The sequence below is a fragment of the Prunus avium genome, chromosome 2, assembly GCF_965620075.1.
Source record: "Prunus avium chromosome 2, drPruAviu1.hap1.1, whole genome shotgun sequence".
NCBI classification, from domain to species: Eukaryota; Viridiplantae; Streptophyta; class Magnoliopsida; order Rosales; family Rosaceae; genus Prunus; species Prunus avium.
The window spans coordinates 24,348,027-24,368,021 of NC_142285.1; the positions used below are offsets into that span (position 1 = coordinate 24,348,027).

The following is a 19,995-nucleotide window of genomic DNA, read 5'->3' on the forward strand; positions in this document are numbered from 1 at the left end:
TGCTCCAGCTCTTTTTGGTTCGACGCTCCATCTACGCGCAATTGCCACATGTCTCTGAGTTGGTCAGGTTTGGTGGAGGTCTTGTCTGCTCTCGAACTTTCCTTCTTTTTGTTGATCAGCTTCTCTTCTTCAGCCGATGGTAGTCTGCTAAAGCCTGAGCTTTTACTGCAATCTTCAGCCGATAAAGGAGGTCGTCCCATAAGAATATTCGTCTAAGATTCCGCCTTCCTCTTCGCTTCTCTTTCTCTCTTCAAAACAATACGGAGTGAAAAGACCACACCCGGGGGGTGTTGGCCAAAGATCCTCCGATGCCTAAGTTAGGTCGAGTGTTTGTAGGAAAACAATAGCTAACAATAGGATGCAGATTTCTCTAGGGTGAGAACCGGGTGGCCGGAGCAGTGTGTGGTGGCTGGAGCCTTGTGTGTGTGTGAGAGAGAGAAAGAGTATGGCGGCTAGGGTTTGTGAGAGAGAATTTCTGCAAAGTTTCAGACAGAAGTTTAGACGTATCTCAACCCTTGGTATAGCCATGTATTTATAGGAGCCTCAGAGGCTAGGGTTTTAGAACAATAATTCCACAGATGGAAAGGAATTATTCTTCCCTGATTTTGAGAGATTGATGTAATTAGGGATTTGATTTAAATCAAATCCCTAATTAAGGCAAGAATCAAATAATTCTCAATTAAATCAAATAACTCTCAATTAGGTCAAATAACTCCCAAATTGATTGGCTTAGTCTAAACAAACAATTTTACCTCATAATCTCATCTCAATTCATTGATTTTGAATCCTTCCATTTAAATGAAGCCTAAATGAATTTCATTCAAGCAGAGAAGTAAAACGTTTTCTGAGGTACTTTTCCTTTACAACATTCCGAGTTTACTTTGTCTTCCCTGAGACTATGTATCCTAGCACATTTATGAACCCAAAAGAAAAACCAGGGTGGTCAATCCTGTAAAGTACTATTCATATATATTCTTGTGCTTGAGTGCAGTGGTTTTAGAGTCACATTCTTTAAGAACGACAGACTTACAATGCCGGTCACATTATCCTGCAAGAAGTTGTAAATGATGTGAGACCTGATGGAGGTTCCGATGGGGATGCCGTGAGGGAAGCCCTAGGCGAGAGGCTTACAAATTCTAGTGCTTGTAGCCTTAACTTCAGAGGGTAGTCTGCAACAGATCCAATCCTGGGGCCTGCTCCTGTTGACCACTTAAAAGACAGTTGGTCTCCTAGTTGACATGAACTTGCTTCCTTCTTGGAGTTGATCCTTTGCAATATTTCTTTCTTAGGGACACTTGTTCGGAGGTTGAAGAGATTTCTGGATATGGTTCTTTGGTAACTACTTATTCTTTTAGTTTCAGAAAATGTACATGATTCAGACTGTTGATTGCTTTCTTCCACCCTGGAAGCATGAAGCTCAGGGTTTTCAGCTTTTGTTTGTCCGTATGTTCTTCCAGGTTGAATTGATTTGCTCAAACCATAGCTCTCATTGTCTACCATGGGAGAAAGTACCTGCTTAAAATGGAAAAAACTCAGACGAAACAAGCCTAGCTAGAAACACAGATAAATGTCTATACATTATACAGGTTTTCGATTATTAATGGAAGCTAAAAGGTCTCAGTTTCAACCCTTCGTCCTTAAATTCTGAAGAGCTATGTCCCTTGGAATGTTTCAACTGCATGTTTTTATTGGTGGCAGAGTACCCTGGGAACAGATATAATAAAATTGAATAGGATGAGTTCTATACCTGAACTCCATCAAGGGCAACTCCACTTTCCTTAAGGAAGGTGAGGAAGCTGCCAAGGTTCTCATTGGTTGGACGGTAATGTCCGCTGTATGCCGATACAGACTGGAAATCAAAAGGACATACAGAATTCAGATGGAAAAGGTGCAGGCTTTTCCTTGATCTAAAATAACACTCAAAAGAAAGGAATTCTACAAATATTTTCTTTGTGGTGTGTGTGTCCTACCAAGTGGGTGCTGGAATCTTTGCAAATATACATATTCCATATCAGTAAACTATGTCTTCAAGAAGCAGAGACTATTTTACTGAGCATGCAGGTTGATGCATTAATGATTAATATACCTTGAGCTTTCCATGTTCTGCTCTAAGTCTTCCGGCAGCCAAGGTGGCCCCTCCGGCAAGGAAGCTGGAATGATGAAATAATCCCTTCTTCTTCTTGAAGGAAGAAGAAGAAGAAGAAGAAGAGCATCAGTGATCTGCAAATTGAGATAGGAGACTGCAACCTCAATGGTTTGATGTCCATATCAGATCTTACCTCGCCAGCATAAAGTTTCTTCGATGTGCTCATCACGAAAATCCATTTGGAATCTTCCATTCCTTGATTTGTATCAAGAAGAGATCCTGTTCCTCTGTGCACCAAGGTCCCTTCACAAATGATATATTCGAAGTGTTCCCTCTCTTGCTTATTTGCATGAAAGGTCACCACAAGATGAATGCGAACAAGTTAGCATACATTATTTCATGCAGAGTTCAGAGATCTCTCTGAAGTCTGGTATATAGTAATAAATTTCTCACTCAAATGTTCTCATAAAGGGAATTGGAGATGCAAATATCTTAAAAAAAACAGGGCAACAATTGAAATTGAAATACAAATGTGATGGTGGCTGGAAATTATTATGTCAGTAATGTGATATTTCATTAGATTCTAACACTAGGAATGCTGCTTAAGTTTTTCCAATAATGGTACTATTACTATTTTCTTAATCCAACAATATTAGGGGTAGGTGGGATTTGAAGTCGAGACCTCAGGTATAGGAGTAAATGCTCGTAACCATTAGAGCTACGAGCCTCTGCAACAATTGGATTGCATTTTGACCGTGTTTTGATCCTATTATATGTATGCAGCACAGAAGTATGGTACCGGTCCAAGATACTTGATGCATTCTTGTTGCAGCCTTGATCTTGGACAATCCTTGAGATCAACTTCCTTGCCATCTCCAACGTCCAACCTACAAAAGGCAGAGGTTCTTCTTTCTAAATCATCTTACCAAGTATATTAGCAAGACTTTCTTTTAACTAAGTTGATTTTGAAATATCCATGCTATTTGGTAACCCTTATGGGAGCCTTTGAGTAAAAGTTCATGTTTTGATGTACTGTGGAATCCTTGTCTTCCACATATCCCTCCTCATTGGACGGATGTTCTTATGTCTTACTAAAAAGTAGATATGTAATTACAAAAGTAGGGAACTTTTATTTGCACCAAGCCAAAAACTCAAAACACCCGAAAAATAAGAAGGTATCACTTCATGTGCAGAGAAAATAGTTACAAGAACTATGATTTTGACACTGAAATAATTACAAGGTGTGCAGAGAAAATAGTCACCAAAAGAAAGAATGAAGACGGTAAATTGTACCAGTAGAAAAAGGGCTGTCCTGCATCACCTCTACACCACTCATCATAGTAATAGTTCAGATTATGGCCATACCGATGTCTTGGATCAATCTGCAACAACCAGCATCATGATGAGGATGAATACAAGGCACAACAAGAAAAGTTAAAGTCTAGATCGATTACGAGCTTACCGCTTCGATCCAATGTTGGAAAGCTAACTTTTGTGCCTTAGCATCCTTTGATAATCCCTTCCCCAGCTACAAAAAAAAAAAAGAATTCAAATTCATGAAATCTTTTTTCTTTTTTTCTTAATTTTATAAAAAGTTTATGTGGTATGAAACATAAGCAAACATGCCTTGGATGCAAATAAGCTGATCCTACTCCACCGTGAGGCTGCGGTTTCAGATTTATGATAATCGAAGAACGAAATCGTACTATGATTCTGTTGTGAAAAATGGACAAACACTTTCACTCACTCCCCTAATGATCTTGTTGTTGATGGACTTTGTGACACACACAATGATGGATGAATCACACACACACACACACACACTTGAGACAACAACCAAGCACAAAGTGACACAAGAATTTATAGAGGTTCAGCAATTGCCTACATCCTCTTGGTGATCCCCTTGAGAAATTCACTTCATGAAAGAATAAGTTACAACTTTGGTTTTACACAGAAAACCCCCTTAGAACTCTATTCTCTCCCCAAGCTCTCTTTTCTCTCACACCCCTTGCTCAACACTTTGATGCACTTGTGAAACACTCTCACAACCCTTGGTGTTTCCCCCCTTTGTGTCTAGACTCTCAAGACCCCAACTCAGCTCTAAACTTGAACTGATTGCTCTCTCTCACGTTCTCCCTTGGTGAGTTAACCTTCTTTGAACACAATAGCACCCAGCTACTTGACCACCTTGAGATTAACCACACCTAACTTCAACTTGCTTTCTCATCTTATAATGTCTTGCTTTATCTCCATTACCTACACAAACCAATGGACACAAGATAAGGCACCATCTTGTCTTCCACGTTCCTTCCTTTAGTCTCCCACTTAGACTAAAGATCATATCATGCAAGTAAACAAATCCCACTTCAGCCACCTTCCACAAAACCAGAAAATGGAGAATGGATTCTCCAAACCAAGACAACCAATTGGCAATGAGTGCTCTCCCAACTATACAGCAGGTAGTCCACCTTCTTTTACCTCAGAAGTGACCCATTAAACACCTGCAATCTTGTGGAAAGCGATAGCCACCGAAAAAGTAGTTGAAAACACGTAAGGAAAACATCAGCACAGCACAGGGGCGACCGGTCGCTGATACCTTGCGACCGGTCGCTTCCTGCGAATTTTTCAGACTTCGACTCTGCTTCTAAACGACCGGTCGCCCAAACCTTGCGACCGGTCGCTCACTCCTTCGCATGCATACTAAATGTGAGCCAATTTTACAACAATCTCCACCTTGGCGAACCATTTAATCACCCCATGGACCATTGTTGACCTCTAGAACATCTTCAACCTCTTAGAAATCGTTCTAGTAATTTCCAAGAACTCCACCATGGCAATACACCTCTTGCCTCAATGCACCTTTGGTGGAAGGTGCTCCACCCAAGCCTAAACTTGAGTAACTTGGACCTCTTGTGCAGAGAAGAGTTCCCCCTTGCCAAATTCGTTGCTCCTTGCTTCCTTGGAACCTTGAACCTTGGACTTCCCTTGATATGCAAACCACATACCAAACCTTTGTTCACTAAATCCCCATTTAGCACTTCTTGCTCTTGGATTTAAGAACACCTTTCTTTTCATCAATGCACCTCTCCAACTTTCCCGCTTCATGCTCCCTATAGCACTCCGAAACGTGGCTGGAACTTCTTGGTCCATCCATCCAAAACCTAGGGAAGGTTTGATGGATTCCTTGGGCCCGGACCTTGCACTTGATGATGGCTCCACCTCAAGTAGAACCCCTTTGTGAGTTTGTTGTTGTTGCCCTCCTTCTTCAGCCCTTGTGTCAAGCTCCACCTCAAATGGAGTCTCTTCCATGACCACCTTGGCAAGAAGCTTCTCTTCAACAACATCCTCCCCATCATTACTTGTCTTGATTTCACCTTTGTGGATATTTCTCTCCACACTTTCTGCAGCTTTGAAATCAAGCACCTTTGATGATGAACCGTTAGTCATACAACCTTGACTAACCTTCCTTGCCCAACTTCTCTTGAGCACACTTGCAGCTACATCATGTTGGACCGGCTCCTTGACATTAAGACTTGTTGCTTGCTCTTCCTTGGTACAAATCTCTGCACCACCCAAGAGCTTGTATGTGTTGTTTGGTTGAATCTCCCCCCTCATAACCACCACAGAACCTTGTGTGACCATGAGCTTCCCTCCTTTGGCCTTGTAAGAGCAACCTTCTCTATCCAAAGAACCAAGAGAGACTAGATTCGTTCTTAGTGCAGGTACAAACCTTACCTCACTAAGAGTCCAAACTTCACCACCTTGCAACTTGATCTTCACAGTCCCTATGCCCAAAACTTCACATGTAGTTTTGTCTCCCAACATAATCTTGCATGCATCCTTATCCTCATATGTGTCAAACATCAACTTATTTGCACACACATGATATGAGCACCCGGAATCTAAAATCCAACTTGAAGAAGAATTCTTACATGAAGAACTTGCCATGACTTCCCCGTTACTTTCATCCGTAACCGTCAAGAGTTCATCACATGTGTCCTCATCACACACGTGGGCTGAACTTCCAGCTTTCTTCATCTTGTTCAGCTTCTCCTTCCATACCGGACAATCTCTCCTCCAATGATCCATAGATCCACACTCGAAGCACCCTTCATTGTCCTTGGACTTAGTATTCCTTTTGCTGCCCTTGCCTTCTTGCTTGCTTGAACGACTCCTTGCGAACAAACCAGCATCTTGAGAGTTCTCCTCCGAACGTTGAGACATCCTGTGATGCGTCATCACATCTTGCACCACCTCCTCAAAATTCAAAGTACTCTTCCCGAACATAAGTGTAGTTCGGAAATGCTTATAAGACGGAGGCAAGGATGTTAGTAACATGAGTGCCTTATCCTCCGTATTATACAACACATCCATTCTTTGCAAGTCAGCAACACATCTATTGAAGCTGCTCAAATGCTCCATTAGATTTCCTTCCTCCGCCATCCGAAGATTTAGGAGTTCCTCCTTGAGGAAGAGCTTGTTGGACAGCGACTTCCCTGCAAACATCTCTTCGAGCTTCTCCCATGTTTGCTTCGCTGTGTCCTTCATCACGTTGATGAGCACCTCATCGGAGATGAAGTTCTCGATGGCTCCTCTAGCCAACTCATCTAGCACACCCCACTCCGCATCTGTCATGGTAACCGGCTTCTTCTCTTTGCCTTCCAAGACAACACTGAGATTTTGTTGTGTAAGGGCTGACTTCATCCTCCTTTGCCAAAGTGTGAAGTTCTCCTTCCCTGTGAAAGGCTTCAACTCCACCTTCATGCTGACAGATTGTGGTAGCCTCTGATGCATAGAGCTACTTCCACCTTCAGCTTCCTTGTCACTTGCCATCTTCAACACACTAGCACTTGCTGCTCCAACACAGCTCTGATACCACTTGTTGTGAAAAATGGACAAACACTTTCACTCACTCCCCTAATGATCTTGTTGTTGATGGACTTTGTGACACACACAATGATGGATGAATCACACACACACACACACACACTTGAGACAACAACCAAGCACAAAGTGACACAAGAATTTATAGAGGTTCAGCAATTGCCTACATCCTCTTGGTGATCCCCTTGAGAAATTCACTTCATGAAAGAATAAGTTACAACTTTGGTTTTACACAGAAAACCCCCTTAGAACTCTATTCTCTCCCCAAGCTCTCTTTTCTCTCACACCCCTTGCTCAACACTTTGATGCACTTGTGAAACACTCTCACAACCCTTGGTGTTTCCCCCCTTTGTGTCTAGACTCTCAAGACCCCAACTCAGCTCTAAACTTGAACTGATTGCTCTCTCTCACGTTCTCCCTTGGTGAGTTAACCTCCTTTGAACACAATAGCACCCAGCTACTTGACCACCTTGAGATTAACCACACCTAACTTCAACTTGCTTTCTCATCTTATAATGTCGTGCTTTATCTCCATTACCTACACAAACCAATGGACACAAGATAAGGCACCATCTTGTCTTCCACGTTCCTTCCTTTAGTCTCCCACTTAGACTAAAGATCATATCATGCAAGTAAACAAATCCCACTTCAGCCACCTTCCACAAAACCAGAAAATGGAGAATGGATTCTCCAAACCAAGACAACCAATTGGCAATGAGTGCTCTCCCAACTATACAGCAGGTAGTCCACCTTCTTTTACCTCAGAAGTGACCCATTAAACACCTGCAATCTTGTGGAAAGCGATAGCCACCGAAAAAGTAGTTGAAAACACGTAAGGAAAACATCAGCACAGCACAGGGGCGACCGGTCGCTGATACCTTGCGACCGGTCGCTTCCTGCGAATTTTTCAGACTTCGACTCTGCTTCTAAACGACCGGTCGCCCAAACCTTGCGACCGGTCGCTCACTCCTTCGCATGCATACTAAATGTGAGCCAATTTTACAACAGATTCAACCTTGCATAATCTATAGCTTGCCACCTCCAATCCAAACATTAATCCCATAGATACAGAATTAGAATGATATCAAAATGTTGAAGACTAGAAGAAAATTACTTAACGGGGTACCAACCATAGCTCCTCAGCAACCACAGCCGAGTCTGCTAGCCTACGCCGGGTTCTATAACTCCTGTACACTTTCTGCAACTTCACTGCAGCCGTTGATTCATGGCCATGACCTGTATGCTGAGGAACCATCACAGTTGATGCACCATCATTGCAATCCAGAGATAGCTCAGCCATTGTAGAGAAAAATGTAGTAATAGTTTATAAGTGCAGTGAAAGAGATTGAAGGGATCAAAACAAAGCCAATATCTAAATTCTGTCTCTCAGCAATATAGTCTATGATTTTTTTTTCATGGTTCTTGTGATTTTTTTTATCTTTTAATGGATAGATGTAGATTTGGTCACAGCATTAATTGCTGGTACTACTGCAGTGACAACAACAAAATACAAGTTGTTCAAAGTGTTGCAAAGAGGTAGACAACAGTGGTCTCCACCCTTCCACCAAGAGTCATGTCAGGGCTCAACTTAGTCCTGGTGCTAGGACTGGACAGGGCTAATCTAACTAAAATGGAAAAACATCCAACACCGATACAGAATGTAATTTTATAAAGCAGTGTAATTTTCTTAATTTTATACCAAGCCAACCATGCATAGCCTTCAATACCAAGCCCATCAACCCACCAATCTTATTTAATTGATGTAAAAGTATCGTGCTTATAAGGCATGTAATACCATTCGTTTCTCCAATGTGAGATGATTTGCTTTCAAACTTCCAACACCTTTTTGATCAACTTAACAATATTTAATGCATATTGTTAAATTTAAGTAGATTTCAACATTTCAGAAGTGAGATGAGAGAATTTGTGGGCTGAGAGAATTTATGAAGGGCGATTCTTGGAGAACATAAGTAGATTTCAACATTTTGGGTGTTGGAAAGTCAATTTTCTGGAATGCATATTATTAAATTTACGATTTTCAGTTTTATAACAAATGGGATTCCAATCAATAATCTATCAATATAGCATTCTTATGCATTCATAAACATTTATTTTGAACTTTCACAGTCAAATTTTTATGCTTGACAATGTATTATGGTTGGAATCATCATTAAATTGAATTAGCAGCGAAACCAAATATTGAAATCACTTTTTCTTTTTCCTTTTTACCTAGACCAAAATTAAATTAAAATGTTACTCTCTCATAGCACATATCTACATCGACTCTACTGGTTAAAAGTGTGCGCCCATTGAGTCTGCCGAGACCCGTTTCTCGCATATCATGTCAATGAGTCGAATGACTTGGGACGTGCTATAATTACTGACTTTAATGCACGTAATGTTTGGACCATTACTCACGTAATGGCTAGCTAATTATCCTTCATCCGCACATTGATCTTGTTGGATCTTTCCTTATATAGGCCATCAGAGGCTTTGGACCTATGCAACAATGACTTGAAAATTTGCACACTTATAAATAATCAAGTGCAAAGGATCCGCTAACGTAGTGGTTTACAGTATTTATTTCCTCAGGTAAGGTCCTGGGTTCGAGTCCTAGCATCCGTGTAGTGTGTGTGAGTTTAGTATGCTATCGCCCCTCTCAATAGGAAAGGTCCTCGAAAAAAAAAAACATTAATTTTGTATGGAGGGTATTTCTATAGTTTTGTATAGTAGATATTTCTATATTTCTGTCACCTTGGCATATGCAGAAAACGAAGATAGCCAAGCATCAATGATTTCAGATGCCGTCTTCAAAAGTGATTTCATATGCCTCAGCCTGCTCAGCCAAGGGGTCTTTAATTTTTTAATTTTTGAGAAAAAAAAAAATTAATGTAGAATTTATAATGAGGCCACTTAAACTACATCCGGATTTTCCTCGAATGGGGTTTTCAAAGCAAGATTTTAATTACAAAGTGCACTATATGACGGCAAATGGAAGGACTAGAATTCTTCAATTACAAAGGGGAATTGATATGACTTAACCAAGAAAACAACTTCACAGCATCCAAAATTAAAACCCACATATATACATGAAACTATATTACAATTGTATTAAACAAACTCGTTGCTAGTAGTATTCTACTGGAGTGTCCTTACCTTTCTCGCCTTGCACAAGGTCCATGTAAGCAACAGGCCGAGGAATGTTGGGTGGTGCATTACATCTTAATAATGCCCAATTGACCCCATCAAAAAATGGATGGTGCTTGATTGCTGTCGCACCCATTGTGGACCCCAATCTTCTTGTGGGGTCCTTGATCAAAAGATGCGTGATCAAATCTTTAGCGTGTCCGGGCACCGTGGGCTCCTTAGGGAACTCAAGGGCCCTGGCCACAATGTTGGCTAGAGTTGAGTCATGGTTCGTTCCTTTAAAGGGTGTGACACCGTAAAACATTTCAAATATAAATATGCCTAGAGTCCACCAATCCACTGCATTTCCATGGCCTTCACCTAATACAATCTCCGGTGCCAAGTACTCGTGGGTCCCGACAAACGACATCGATCGGACGTCGATTGGCTCTGCCACGATCTCAAGGGACACACGGTGACCTGATTTCTTTTTGCGCTTGCCCTTTGGGTGCATGGATGATGCCGTCGGAACCATACAACTAGGCAGGATGCATGGTGATATTCCAAATTGTGGTTGCTTGGTGGAATAAGAGGATCGATTGGTGTTTGGTGGGTCTTGATCAGAAACAAGCTGAGCCGTTGATGTTGAAGTGCTGCTTCTCAATGAGAGATCAAAGTCGGTCAACATGATGTGACCGTCTGATCTTATGAGCACATTTTCTGGCTTCAGATCACGGTAGATTATTCCCATCATGTGTAGGTACTCTAGAGCAGCAACCACTTCAGATGCATAAAATCTTCAAGCACCAAAAAAGACTAGATTGTAAATTTGGAAAAAATAATATTATATCAAAAAACTTAATGTTTGTTGATCAAAGTAAGAAAATTAAAAGGAAGATCCTCGACAGATCTTATAACCATATATATCCCCTTTCATATGATTTTCTATCAATTTGGTGATTCCTTATCAATTATATCACGTAATTGAGTAATTCAATATCAATCCTAATTCATGCTTAATTAGGCAATAAACAAAAAGAGTAATCTAATCAAAAGTTATCCTAATCGAGGCCTATTATAGAAACTTGCATTGAATCATGATGATCGTGATCGAGTGCACGGCACTTACCAAAAGCATTGTGGGGTTGCAACATTCAAAGATTGTCCCAGTGTCCAGACATAGATTAAAAACCTTATGGAACCCACACAAAATAATCAATAGTCTCAAGCAAATATTGGAACCCCACTTATTATGACTCGTTTTATATTGTACCATTTTGCAAATTTAATCAACTAAAGTTCTTTTTTTATGAAAAAGAAAATTCAAACACGCATATGTATATATGTCACGCATATGATCATATGGTATAATTAAATTGCAAATTTTAAGTTCAAAATGTACCCACCGGACGGCCTCTCGATTGAACCGATTGTCCGGTTGGCATTGGCGGAGGACATGGAGGTCACCACCGGGGCAAAACTCGGTCAACAAGCAAGACCATCTGTCCGACTCCAACCAGCCATAGAGCGTGGGCAAAAAAGGATGGTCCAAAATTTCCAAAATTTCCCTCTCTATCCTTGCCCTATTTCCTTTATTCCTACTTGCCAAATCCTCCTTGTCCATCACCTTGGCAGCAAACATGCACCCATCACTACCCTCTAACTCTACGAGGTACACGCTCCCTATGTCGCCGCACCCGAGGCGACGCACGAGGCCTAGGTCGTCAAGGCTGATCCCGGTGCCATTGAACTTCTTGCCTTGGATTGCGTCCCAACATGGATCGCGTGGCCGCGCGTGAGGCTTACTGGCGGATGAGATGTGGCTTGAAGTGGTTTTGACAGAAATGGCGGTGTCGGTGTCAGTGGCGGCAGTGGTGGAACACTCGAGATTAAGGTTGCCTATGTCGTTGACAAGTTCGTCGACGCATTGTTGCATGGTTGTGGGAATGGGGGTAGTAGTAGTGGTGGGTGAGTTAAGGTGGAGACACACTTCAAATGAGAGTAGAAAATAATAGAAATGAGACATTTTGAAGAGGGGTGGTAAGGGCCGGCGGAATGGGGATGGGCCATGTGTCTGCCTATTGTGTTATAAGGGCCCACAGTGGGCCCAATTGCTGGATTTCCTTTCTGGCGTTTTGCATTTGCATATTTGGAATTTTGGATTTTATGCCTTATTATTTTTCTCTGGTTATAACTGTTGCGTACGCATGTACACCTAATAAAAAATTACTAGAATTTTTAGTATTCATGTAAAAATACCAAATCCTGAGAATAAAAGAAAAAGGGTAGTCTAAGAAAAATAAATATGGTCAGACCAAAAAAAAATTAAAAAATAAATAAATATGGAAATTACTGATTTGCTATCATGCTCGTTAAAAAGGGGGCCAAAAAAACTACTGTGATATATAGCATATAAATTTAAGATCCGGTTTTTATTTTGTTCCCTTTTTATTAAGCACGATGCTCTTTTTGGGATCCCGAACTCTGCATTTAGGATTTTAGGGTTTGGGATTTGTTTAGGGATGGCACCTTTTTTGTGTGATTAGCTAGAAGATCATATGGTTGTAATATTTTATTACAATCCCGTCCAAATTAATAGGAAAAATATTGGTATTAATCAATTATGCTTAGATACCACTGGAATATACTCCCTCATAAAGAGAGTAGGATTATAATAAAATAATACCAAGTTAATGTAGATTTCTTTTCATATAACCGGACCAATTGGTGATTACATACAACAATTACAAAATATTTAGAGAAAGATGATCAGCCGCAAGATGTTGGATAGCATGATGGATGAGGCCCGGAAGGAAAAAAACAAGATGAATATGCAATTAGTAATTCGGTAGTAGCTTCTCATTAATCATTTCATAAACCCTTTTGAGGCAAAAAGGAAAGGGAAAACAGTTTCTCAAATACTACTTTGTCAACCAGAGAGAAGATGCTTGAGAATTCCTTAAAATGTTAAAGACATGATTACTTACCTGAAATCGGTATTGATTCATGATTTTACTTGATTTACTAACACGCAAGAATCAAAAAGTACATGGGTTTAACATTAAAATTCATAATCTAATGTGTAGCGACCCGCCCCACATTTTTCATTTAAATTTCAAAATTTTAGCGTACTTGGATGAATTCGCCCCTGGGATTTTGACTTTGGATATTGGGGCTCTTTTGTTTCAAGACTCATTTTGGAATTTTCTTTACACCGTGACGTTGCTCAATTCCACGAGCGCGTAGGAGCAGACGGTAGGCAAATCGAAGTTGTAACAAAAAGTTACGAGTGTTTATTTATCAAGGGCATTTTTGAAAAGTGAAATTAGAAACCCTAACAAACGAAAACAAAAACGAAATTGCATAAGGAAAAAAGTTACCAGTGTTTGTTTCCTAGCACCACTTCGTCGTCGAATGTCGGTTCCAAGCAATGACATCAAAGTACTTGTCATCAAAGTAAGTTCTGGCAATTGCATCCTATATTGCTTTTGCCATCAGAAAGCGAATAAAATTGCTAATCAATCTTGGCTCCATATAGTTGATCACACATCCTTTCACAATCGAATTCTATGTTCGCCATTTGTTGAATGTCAGGTCCGTATGGGGTGTTGTGGTAGTTCTCTATTGATATAACCCAATTTGTCTTTGCCCAAGATTGCATCTCAACAATTTGGGATCATAGGGCATAGCTGATGCATACACAACAGACTCTGATTTGTCTGCAAGGAGGCTTAGCTCCTTATGTAAAGAGCCAGTATTTTCCCTCAATGAGGCCTGAATTTTTATGTCATTTCTTTCTGAAGGTCATAAGCTGGACCCTTTTCCTTCCCTTTTGCTCGTGTATAGATTGTGTTCAGATTTTAGAGACGGGTAGTCTTGGAATGGTCTTTTAGGCCTGTAGATGTTTCCTTTGGGATGTAAGAATGAAGTCAGCTTCACTGCTAGGATTCACAATATAGTTCTCAATTCAAATGCCGAAACCGATCTACAACTTTTCTCTGAGATGAGGACAATAGCTGAGTAGGTCTCACACCAAGTCAAGCTGGAAGAGCTTGCCCTTCATTGGCGTATCATTAAAAGCCTTGGTGATTGGGATTCTAAATTGTGCATAGGAAATGATCTAATTGAGATGGTTTGCTAAATGTGTTTTGGAGGGAATATAATAAATGATTGTAGCTACTGTTTACATCAACCAATACAAAACAAATACAAAGGAGGTGCTTGACTTTACATCAACCAGTATATAATCAAACAATTGCAAGCCTGCATTGGCAACCCCTGCACTTAAGAAAGAGAAAGCAAGCAGGAAAACCCTAAAAGTGATTCCAGATTTTCTCACCCTTTGAAATGCCACTCCCTGCGGCACATGGGGCAATGCGCCTGAGAAGTCTGTGAATTTACCCATTTTAAGATGCAATGAAGATGGAACGCATGGTTGCATGCACCCCAAATTAGTGGGCAATCATCCCCAGGGAGTTTACAATCAGGACAACAACCATCAAATGCCATCCTGCAAATCCCACATGTTTCATCTTGTGCATCCCATGTCCATGAGGCAACAGCATGCCACTGCAAGATGTTGACTTTCATCGTCTTCTCCTGCAACTGAGACAAACTCCTCGTTCTAAACTCAATGGCGATCTTAAGAGCAACTGGTATGGTTATCACTGCAACGGTCTGATTCCGGTTCTGGTTCCCCTTCTTTTTTGTCTCTGTATCTGCAAGCCCTGTGCTAAATGTGTTTTGGTTAATGATCCAAAGATGGGTTTCAAACAGATGCCAGTGATATCTGCATCTGTGTGAAATGGAAACTACATGTTCTTATGTATGTGGCTATGCATAGCCGCATTCATAGTACTGTATATGTGTTTGTATGTACCTTAGAATGAATATACTAAAAGCAACAAAGAAACCTTGAAGCAGGAAGAGAGGTGAGTGTGGTGGTGGGAGGCGAAGGAAAGAGAGAAAGGGTAGGTAGGTGGTGAAGTGGTGGTGGAATGTGGAAAGAAGAAATAGAGGTGAGATTGGTGGGTGTGGTGATGGGAAGTGTAGCAGAATGAGAGGGGTGATAGGTGGGTGAAACGGTGGTGAGAGATATAGCGAGCAAGGGAGTGTGTTTCATTATACTAAGTGAAACCAGTCTAGTACTCTAGTCTCTAGTTAGCTCTTTTGACTTCACAAGAGCATAAAAACAATAGTGACATAAACATGGAAAAACAATATAGTGACAGCACAGGTGCAAATATAACGACAAAAACACGAACAAACTGCAGTTTATATGTCAATCAGTTTGCATTACAAAAATAAGGTCAAACAACTTGTGCATACTTCACTTTTTTTTTACTTCAGAGACAACTGGAACAAGGTGTGGGTACATGGTGTAACTGAGATAGCCAGGAGCTGCATAGTGTTAGCTGGATGAATGAGTTTCTTTAACTGTGGGTACAAGGTCTGACTGGATAGCCAGGAGCTACATAATGTTAACTGAGCTGGATCATTTAGTTTCTTCTTATAAGATTGCAAGTAAATACTGAGAATAACAGAATCTACGACTTAATGAGCTCCTATATCCCTTGAACTTTGAAAGTGGATGCGCATACTGCCCCTTCTCCACCATATGTGTTATTACTTCATGAGCTTCAGTAAGCTTTCCATCATTTTGCAAATAACTTACTAGGGTGCTGTATACAGTGAAATTTGGATTACAGCCTCTGGATTCCATATCCTTAAGCATGGAGCATGCTTCCTCTAACTTTCCTGCCATGCATACCCCACAGATCATAGCATTGTATGTAAATACATTCAGAAGCTGCCCATTAGTGATCATCTCATTAAACACTACTTGAGCCTTCTCAAGCTCCCCGGCCTATACCCCGTGATCATTACAGTGTAACAAAAAACATCCAGCAAGCACTCGTGCTTTATCATCTCATCGAAAAAAATACTTGCAGGCATCCAGATTTTCAGCCCTGCTCAGTCCATCTATCAATGTTGTGAAGTGAAGAACACTTGGATCGAAACCCACTTCCTTCATGTGGTTCAAAAGATTAAGAGCTGCAAGTGGTTTGTCTCCCTTACCAAGGACATGAAGAAGAATGTTTTAAGTATGAAAATCTGGACTGAATCCACTTCTACCCATTTCCTCAAGGAGTCTGTGAAATTGATCCAATTTCCCCAATCTATATTTTGCATGCATCATAACATTATAAGTTAGAATATATACACAGTGACCATCTATCAAAATCTGTTGATAGACACAAACAATCAACTGTGCTGCTTCACCAAAAGAAGGGAGTGCAAAATTGCATTGTATGAGTGTTTAAATGGCCTATAGTTCAACGTCTTTGATTTGACGAATCTTTCCACTACTTTTTTAGCCGGGCCTGCCTCACCATGAGTGCGTATCAAAATGTTGAATGTTTATGCTGTAGTTGGATAGTCTTTCTCAATCATCTCATCAACCAGCCTCCACATTGCTTTAAACTCCTCACAATCTGCAAATATCCTCATCATTAAATGATATGTGTTTGCTGTGTGCCTGTAATTTTCAAGCTGACCAGACCACATAAAAAACTTATACCCCAACTTTGCACACCAGATTTTACTCACATAATTTGTTTGTTTCAAAATTTTGAAGAGAACTTCTCTCACAAGAAGACCTGAAACCTCTATATGCAACTCATCCAAAGCTGCTTTCGTATCAAACCCAAGGCCATCTTGTTGGAGAACTTCAAGAACCCTTGTGATATGAATCTTCGCATTCTTGAACTCCGTCTCAGCAAGAAATACTCCCGGGGATGGTTCTCATACTCATAAACATTCTCTTTCTCATCTAACATTGAGTCTAAATCCGAACTTCTCCATGTTCTCTTCAAGGGTTCCTCTATAAACTCATTCCCACTCCCCACTTTATTCCCACCAAAGCATCCATCAGTTAATTTTCGTGCCACGACAACATAACACGAATTTTTTTGAATAACCCTTGGAGCAAACAGGGATATACAGTTCATGGTTGGTACTTATTATCTGTGCAACTTTGCAGTACTTAATAAATCCAAGGACACCAATTAAACGAGAAGTAAAAGCACACAGGACGTTAAAACCTCTGTATTCTCAAATTTAGGAATGCCCATTAAAATGGAGGGAGCAAATTGCACAACAAGTAGTGAATCGAGCAGAAGCAATTCATTGAGTTGGGTATCTCCAAAGTGTGAAAGAAGACGAAGGAGGACTTTGAGTTACCTGGAATTAAGCAATCTGATGAAGGCTTATCAGTCTCTTGAAGCTTGGCTCCGAAGTCCTGCCAGGTGTACTTACTGCATATAAAATTATCAAACGAATTTTAGAAACTAATATCCAACATTAATCATTTTGGACCAAAATGAATACAGAAAATCATAGTAATGCCAACTAGTTGTGAACTTGTGACTATATCCAAAACAATAAAATAAAATTTTAAAATTTTAAAAACAAAACAAAAATTTTGGTGAATGAAACTTTAAGGCCTGGCGGCCTAACAAACTCTATGGCCTGCTAACTGAATTTGAAAACGGCAACTTGAGTTCCAATTACATAGGGTTTGAATTGTGGATGGCATTGTAGCCAAATAGAAAAAGAAATTTCATTTGTAATCTTATCAGGACTTTGAATAACATAAAAAATCATTCCCCAGATGGTTGCATAATCATAACTAGGAGAAGGACTCTCAGATGAGTAAGGCAAACATCATATCTGACCATAAGACCACCAACAGCAATGAGCTGGGCACTCAAACAGGAACAGTTATCTGCCACGCCTATTTCTTCATGGTCCTCTGTTTAAATGATATTGAGAAAGAAAACAAAAATGGCAAATTATCAAAACACGCTACGATAGTCATCCAAATGTACTCAGCATTTAATCAAACACTTGATGGGCAGTCATAAGAGTGTATCGTTGCTTCAAATTTCAATTTCCTTACTGCCATCTCCATAGTGACAGAGGAAAATAGAATTTAAATTCAAAACAATGCACAATCAAACAGCAAACCTTCCCAGACAAAAATGAAAATGAGCTACAAATTAACCAAAAATAAATATAGAAAAAGGGTGCTACAGCTTAGAGCAGAGTGACATTCATATCAAGAAAAAACCAAAAAATTTAACTGTAACAGATTAAGGGAAAAAACTCACTAGATGAAACCCACTCTCCACTTTATGAACGAGAAATCGAAACAAATGAGAAGAAAAACAAACCCATTAATCCCAAATGTCCATTCTTATAAATGAAAAAAGAGATCTAAGAACAAAACCCAGGAAGAAAAATAAATTTTTAAGAACTAATAATACCTGCTGTGCCGACAAATGGAGCTGAGGAAGCTTTTTTATTTTCTTATTATTTTAGGAGGAAGAAAGGGTAATGTGTCTGTCAAAGGTGGAGTTCTTTCTTCTTTCTTTTTTTTTCTTTTTTTGGCCTGAAGAAAGAGTTCTTTCTTCTATCTATAAAATAAAAAGAAGATTGTCTCCTATTAAAAAGACTTGGTTATTTAACCTAAATGGAGGAATTTCTCTTTATTTTGCATTTTTAATGTGTTATATCTCGGTCTGTCCATTTTTATCTGGTATATTTACATCACAACAAAATATATTTAAACTTTGTTACAAGGGGCTTGTAGCTCAAGCAGTACACCACAACAAACAAAAATAAAAAAGCGTCTGTATACTTAACATTGAACTTTGTTGCAAGCGACTTGTAGCTCAAGTAGTGTAGTTAAGAACAATTACCACTGTACCTAAGGTCCTGTGTTCGAATTCAATATTCTTGTATCAAAAAAGAAAAACCTTTGTTGCTTAAACAGCAATTGCAAGATTTTGTGCTTTGTGAAAGATCTACCAATCTGTAAGTGTCAGCAGATAGTCTTTTGGTTGTCACCATGGTCTTAAATGTCGGAGGTATCGGAAGTATCGGAAGTCAAAAAATACGGAAATATCGCAGGAAATATCGGTATCGGAAAAAATTGAATAAAAACCACGGAAATTGTAAGAAAAACTTGGAAATTTTTATTAAAACTTTGTAGGATGTTTATTTAGTCAATTATCTATTAGTTTATCACAAAAAATTGGAAGGAAATGCATTGCATGATGGATTTAATTGATTTAAGTTGATTATATAGCGAGCTGGCAAACACTGTAAGTGTAGAAATATTAGTAATTAATGAAAGAAGATTAAACACACCATAATCATTTATATATAATGAATTACTACAATATTTTACACTTTATACATTGCATGGTAAGATACATGAGTGACTTAGTACCACATAGAGTTCCTATGAGGTTCAAAATTTTCACTATCTTCATCATCTCTATGTGTAGAGTAAGTATATTTTGAAGAGTAGTCATCAAATGATAAATCCCCAAAATAGTTTTCCATGTAATTGTTAACATGCCACCCATATGGATCCGAGATTGGTTGACGTTGTCCATAAACAAAATCATTTGAAGATTGAGTCTCGGATTCTTTCCACTTGATTCCATCCCAACAGGAATGGGATATGAAGGGTAGGGAAATGGTTGGTTATGAGTATAACCATAGTTACTACTTCCTACTCCAACAGAGTCCGAAGTTATAGATAACGAGTCATCTTCTTGACTTGACAATGTCCCCTCGCCTCTTTCTCTACGAGTATAGTTCTTCCCTATGGCACCAATTCCTGGTCCTGCCCGCCTACTGCCATGGTAGGGTAAGTAAAAGCAGGTGAGTGGTTGAATGGTAGGGTAAGTAATGTAAGTTGAAAAAACGTTGGTGAGTTTTATATTTTATCCATTTTGTAAACCAAGCCAGGAATCCAAAGCTAAGTTTTATATTTTATCCATTTTGTAAAAGCATGTGAGCATTCTGTCGGCTAGACATGCTTTGTT

General features: G+C 39.7%; 3 protein-coding genes and 1 pseudogene across 12 annotated transcripts; all 4 read right to left on the reverse strand.

Moving 5' to 3' along the window:
- Window positions 1–780: 780 nt before the first annotated feature.
- On the reverse strand, window positions 781–8,450 carry LOC110764989 (IQ domain-containing protein IQM3-like). Of its 2 annotated transcripts, none has more exons than XM_088249541.1 (10): window positions 8,101–8,450; window positions 7,978–8,009; window positions 3,713–3,795; window positions 3,549–3,614; window positions 3,380–3,468; window positions 2,886–2,973; window positions 2,280–2,426; window positions 2,087–2,176; window positions 1,748–1,849; window positions 781–1,512 (listed from the first exon to the last, which is right to left on the reverse strand). In XM_088249541.1, the coding sequence occupies exons 1-10, from the start codon at window positions 8,268–8,270 to the stop codon at window positions 1,039–1,041; spliced, it is 1,341 nt and encodes a 446-aa protein (XP_088105667.1). In that variant the 5' UTR covers window positions 8,271–8,450; the 3' UTR covers window positions 781–1,038. The 2 variants fall into 2 exon arrangements, with proteins under 2 accessions (XP_088105667.1, XP_021823742.1); XM_021968050.2 differs by having other exon boundaries at window positions 2,087–2,179.
- Window positions 8,451–9,998: 1,548 nt separating this feature from the next.
- Window positions 9,999–12,074, reverse strand: LOC110764970 (serine/threonine-protein kinase D6PK-like). Its single transcript, XM_021968030.2, has 2 exons — window positions 11,503–12,074; window positions 9,999–10,893 (listed from the first exon to the last, which is right to left on the reverse strand). Exons 1-2 carry the CDS (start codon window positions 12,030–12,032, stop codon window positions 10,098–10,100), a joined length of 1,326 nt encoding a protein of 441 aa, XP_021823722.2. The 5' UTR covers window positions 12,033–12,074; the 3' UTR covers window positions 9,999–10,097.
- Window positions 12,075–14,229: 2,155 nt separating this feature from the next.
- Window positions 14,230–18,586, reverse strand: LOC110764997 (anaphase-promoting complex subunit 11). Of its 9 annotated transcripts, XM_088249491.1 has the most exons (5): window positions 18,424–18,586; window positions 18,268–18,287; window positions 17,833–17,909; window positions 17,339–17,412; window positions 14,230–14,823 (listed from the first exon to the last, which is right to left on the reverse strand). In XM_088249491.1, the coding sequence occupies exon 5, from the start codon at window positions 14,684–14,686 to the stop codon at window positions 14,432–14,434; it is 255 nt and encodes an 84-aa protein (XP_088105617.1). In that variant the 5' UTR covers window positions 14,687–14,823; window positions 17,339–17,412; window positions 17,833–17,909; window positions 18,268–18,287; window positions 18,424–18,586; the 3' UTR covers window positions 14,230–14,431. The 9 variants fall into 9 exon arrangements, with proteins under 9 accessions (XP_088105617.1, XP_021823749.1, XP_088105616.1 ...); XM_021968057.2 differs by lacking the exon at window positions 18,268–18,287; XM_088249490.1 differs by lacking the exon at window positions 18,268–18,287 and having other exon boundaries at window positions 14,230–14,828.
- Window positions 14,835–17,332, reverse strand: LOC110764996 (pentatricopeptide repeat-containing protein At1g55630-like; annotated as a pseudogene).
- Window positions 18,587–19,995: the final 1,409 nt, after the last annotated feature.

Bases quoted from the DNA above. Each gene is read 5' to 3' on its own strand.
- LOC110764989 (XM_021968050.2), bottom strand. From the start codon at position 8,270: ATGGCTGAGCTATCTCTGGATTGCAATGATGGTGCATCAACTGTGATG. The intron at 3,615-3,712 runs GCATGTTTGCTT...TTTTTTTTGTAG, and splicing joins TCAGCTTATTTGCATCCAAG to CTGGGGAAGGGATTATCAAA. The intron at 2,180-2,279 runs GTAAGATCTGAT...TCTTCCTTCAAG, and splicing joins AGAAACTTTATGCTGGCGAG to AAGAAGAAGGGATTATTTCA.
- LOC110764970 (XM_021968030.2), bottom strand. From the start codon at position 12,032: ATGCAACAATGCGTCGACGAACTTGTCAACGACATAGGCAACCTTAAT. The intron at 10,894-11,502 runs GTGGGTACATTT...TGGTGCTTGAAG, and splicing joins TTCAATCGAGAGGCCGTCCG to ATTTTATGCATCTGAAGTGG.
- LOC110764997 (XM_088249495.1), bottom strand. From the start codon at position 14,686: ATGAAAGTCAACATCTTGCAGTGGCATGCTGTTGCCTCATGGACATGG.